The sequence below is a fragment of the Mercenaria mercenaria genome, chromosome 4 (assembly GCF_021730395.1).
Source record: "Mercenaria mercenaria strain notata chromosome 4, MADL_Memer_1, whole genome shotgun sequence".
In the NCBI taxonomy this organism is placed as follows: domain Eukaryota; kingdom Metazoa; phylum Mollusca; class Bivalvia; order Venerida; family Veneridae; genus Mercenaria; species Mercenaria mercenaria.
This window is the reverse complement of record NC_069364.1, coordinates 19,432,582-19,435,356: the sequence shown is the minus strand read 5'-3', so window position 1 is coordinate 19,435,356 and position 2,775 is coordinate 19,432,582. Positions and strand designations below refer to the sequence as shown.

The following is a 2,775-nucleotide window of genomic DNA, read 5'->3' as shown; positions in this document are numbered from 1 at the left end:
GTGCAATTTTTACAATCTATACACAGGTAATACAACAACTGATCCTAAATTGATGACGTCATCTCCACAGGACAAATTTTTAAGCGTACCTACTGGAAGCCGCCTCCTGGGCGGCGTCCAATGATTGTACAAAGTCCAAGATATTTTTACATAAAGATATATAGCCGCGTCAACTGATACATATACGTCCGTTATAGTTCGAAATAATTACACACTTCACTGCAATTTTCTAACAGCGACAACCTCACAACAAAGTAAAAAGTGAACGGTTTAAATTATAGTGACAGATTACTCGCTTTGTTATGTTAAATGGCATTGAGGCCAATTAAAATGTTTGTTTTATGGCCATAAATGAAATGAATTTATATCTTAACCCTTTGTAGGTTGAATCGAGTTGTAGAAAAATACTATGAATGTATATTTCTATATTCATTAATATATTAATTTTTGAAATATCATGTTTGATCTAGTTTTTATTTGCATATAAGAATGATTTGACAACCAGTGTTCCTAACTAATTATGCACCAGTAAAAATATTTAATACTGTCTGTTTATTCTTCTTTTGTATTAATTGATAATGTTTGCTGAAGATAGAGTGTAACATCATGACAGTTTCTGAGGGGTACGTTGTGCTGAAGATAGAGTGTAACATCATGACAGTTTCTGAGGGGTACGTTGTGATGCTGGAATGGGAGCGAAGAGTGTAACATCATGACAGTTTCTGAGGGGTACGTTGTGCTGAAGATAGAGTGTAACATCATGACAGTTTCTGAGGGGTACGTTGTGCTGAAGATAGAGTGTAACATCATGACAGTTTCTGAGGGGTACGTTGTGCTGAAGATAGAGTGTAACATCATGACAGTTTCTGAGGGGTACGTTGTGCTGAAGATAGAGTGTAACATCATGACAGTTTCTGAGGGGTACGTTGTGCCGAAGATAGAGTGTAACATCATGACAGTTTCTGAGGGGTACGTTGTGCCGAAGATAGAGTGTAACATCATGACAATTTCTGAGGGGTACGTTGTGCCGAAGATAGAGTGTAACATCATGACAGTTTCTGAGGGGTACGTTGTGCCGAAGATAGAGTGTAACATCATGACAGTTTCTGAGGGGTACGTTGTGCCGAAGATAGAGTGTAACATCATGACAGTTTCTGAGGGGTACGTTGTGCCGAAGATAGAGTGTAACATCATGACAGTTTCTGAGGGGTACGTTGTGCCGAAGATAGAGTGTAACATCATGACAGTTTCTGAGGGGTACGTTGTGCCGAAGACAGAGTGTAACATCATGACAGTTTCTGAGGGGTACGTTGTGCTGAAGACAGAGTGTAACATCATGACAGTTTCTGAGGGGTACGTTGTGCTGAAGATAGAGTGTAACATCATGACAGTTTCTGAGGGGTACGTTGTGCCGAAGATAGAGTGTAACATCATGACAGTTTCTGAGGGGTACGTTGTGCTGAAGATAGAGTGTAACATCATGACAGTTTCTGAGGGGTACGTTGTAGTATTTTCCCATTTCTTATTAAAGTTTATTCAGGGAGCATGAAGATACAGTTTAAATTCTCAGACGGACATATAGATCGTTTAGATATTATTACCCACCAAGATAAGTTGTAATGTTAAAACATTTGAATGAAGTTTACCGTATTTTCCGGCTACATCATAAAAGTAAACTTGTTTAAATTCGGAAAAGTACGAATGTCGGAAAAGATAGTTTTTTTCAATTGATTACAATTCGATATCTCCTTAGTATTCCTTATAATTCTGTAATCAGTTGAAGTAAATAATCTTTTAAGAGAGAAAATCGCCACCAATTACAGTTAACAAGTCCCTTGCTACAATTCACTATGTCACAATGTACATGTATTATGCATAATGCTATATTGCAAAGTTCTTGGTGCGTAACTGAATGTGCCAGATTGTATTCGTTTGAGATTGAAAAAAAAGTAAATATTTTTCTGAAGTCATGGATTCCGATAATAAAAAGTTAAGCTAAATGCTATAAAAATACTTACGCATAGGATTAATCACTTCACACTAGTCAATCTAAAATTAGTCACCAAGCCCGAAAGGTACAAAGGACTGAACAGTACTATTGTCAGTAAGCAAAACAAGTATACTAACCTTACATTAGCACGCATGAAAAAAGCACAAAAGTACATGGAAGGTCATAGTCTTGTATTACCAAATTGTAATAAAGCAGTATGCAGGTACTGGCGGATGTCCGCTTCCACATCTTTGGTGGCAAGGTGTCTCTTAATGGGAAATAAATGAGCCGTGCCATGAGAAAACCAACATAGTGGGTTTGCGACCAACATGGATCCAGACCAGCCTGCGCATCCGCGCAGTCTGGTCAGGATCCATGCTGTTCGCTTTCAAAGCCTATTGCGATCAGAGAAACCGTTAGTGAACAGCATGGATCCTGACCAGTCTGCGCGGATGCGCAGGCTGGTCTGGATCCATGCTGGTCACAAAGCCACTATGCTGGTTTTCTCATGGCGTGGCTCGAATGAGTCTTTGTATTTGATCGGCACATCACTAATATCAAAAATTAAAATCAATGGTAGACTTGCCAGCAGGACAGAGCACCCCTCTAAGGCAGCCATATAGCCACTGAGTTGTTTTCATGTACACTAATGTTTATGTGCACAGACAGATACATTGGAAACAAGAAAAAAATATTCAATTAGCATGAATTTTGAAACATATAGATTGTGCAAGCTTATTCTTAGAGTTTGCAACTCAGCAATGTGCAAATATATTTCTGAGGTC

The 2,775-nt window shown here is 38.6% G+C and overlaps 1 protein-coding gene across 1 annotated transcript; it reads left to right on the top strand.

The window, feature by feature from the left end:
• The first annotated feature begins 712 nt into the window (after nucleotides 1-712).
• Nucleotides 713-1,549, top strand: LOC128556560 (uncharacterized). Its single transcript, XM_053542066.1, has one exon. It carries the CDS (start codon nucleotides 713-715, stop codon nucleotides 1,547-1,549), a length of 837 nt encoding a protein of 278 aa, XP_053398041.1.
• Nucleotides 1,550-2,775: the final 1,226 nt, after the last annotated feature.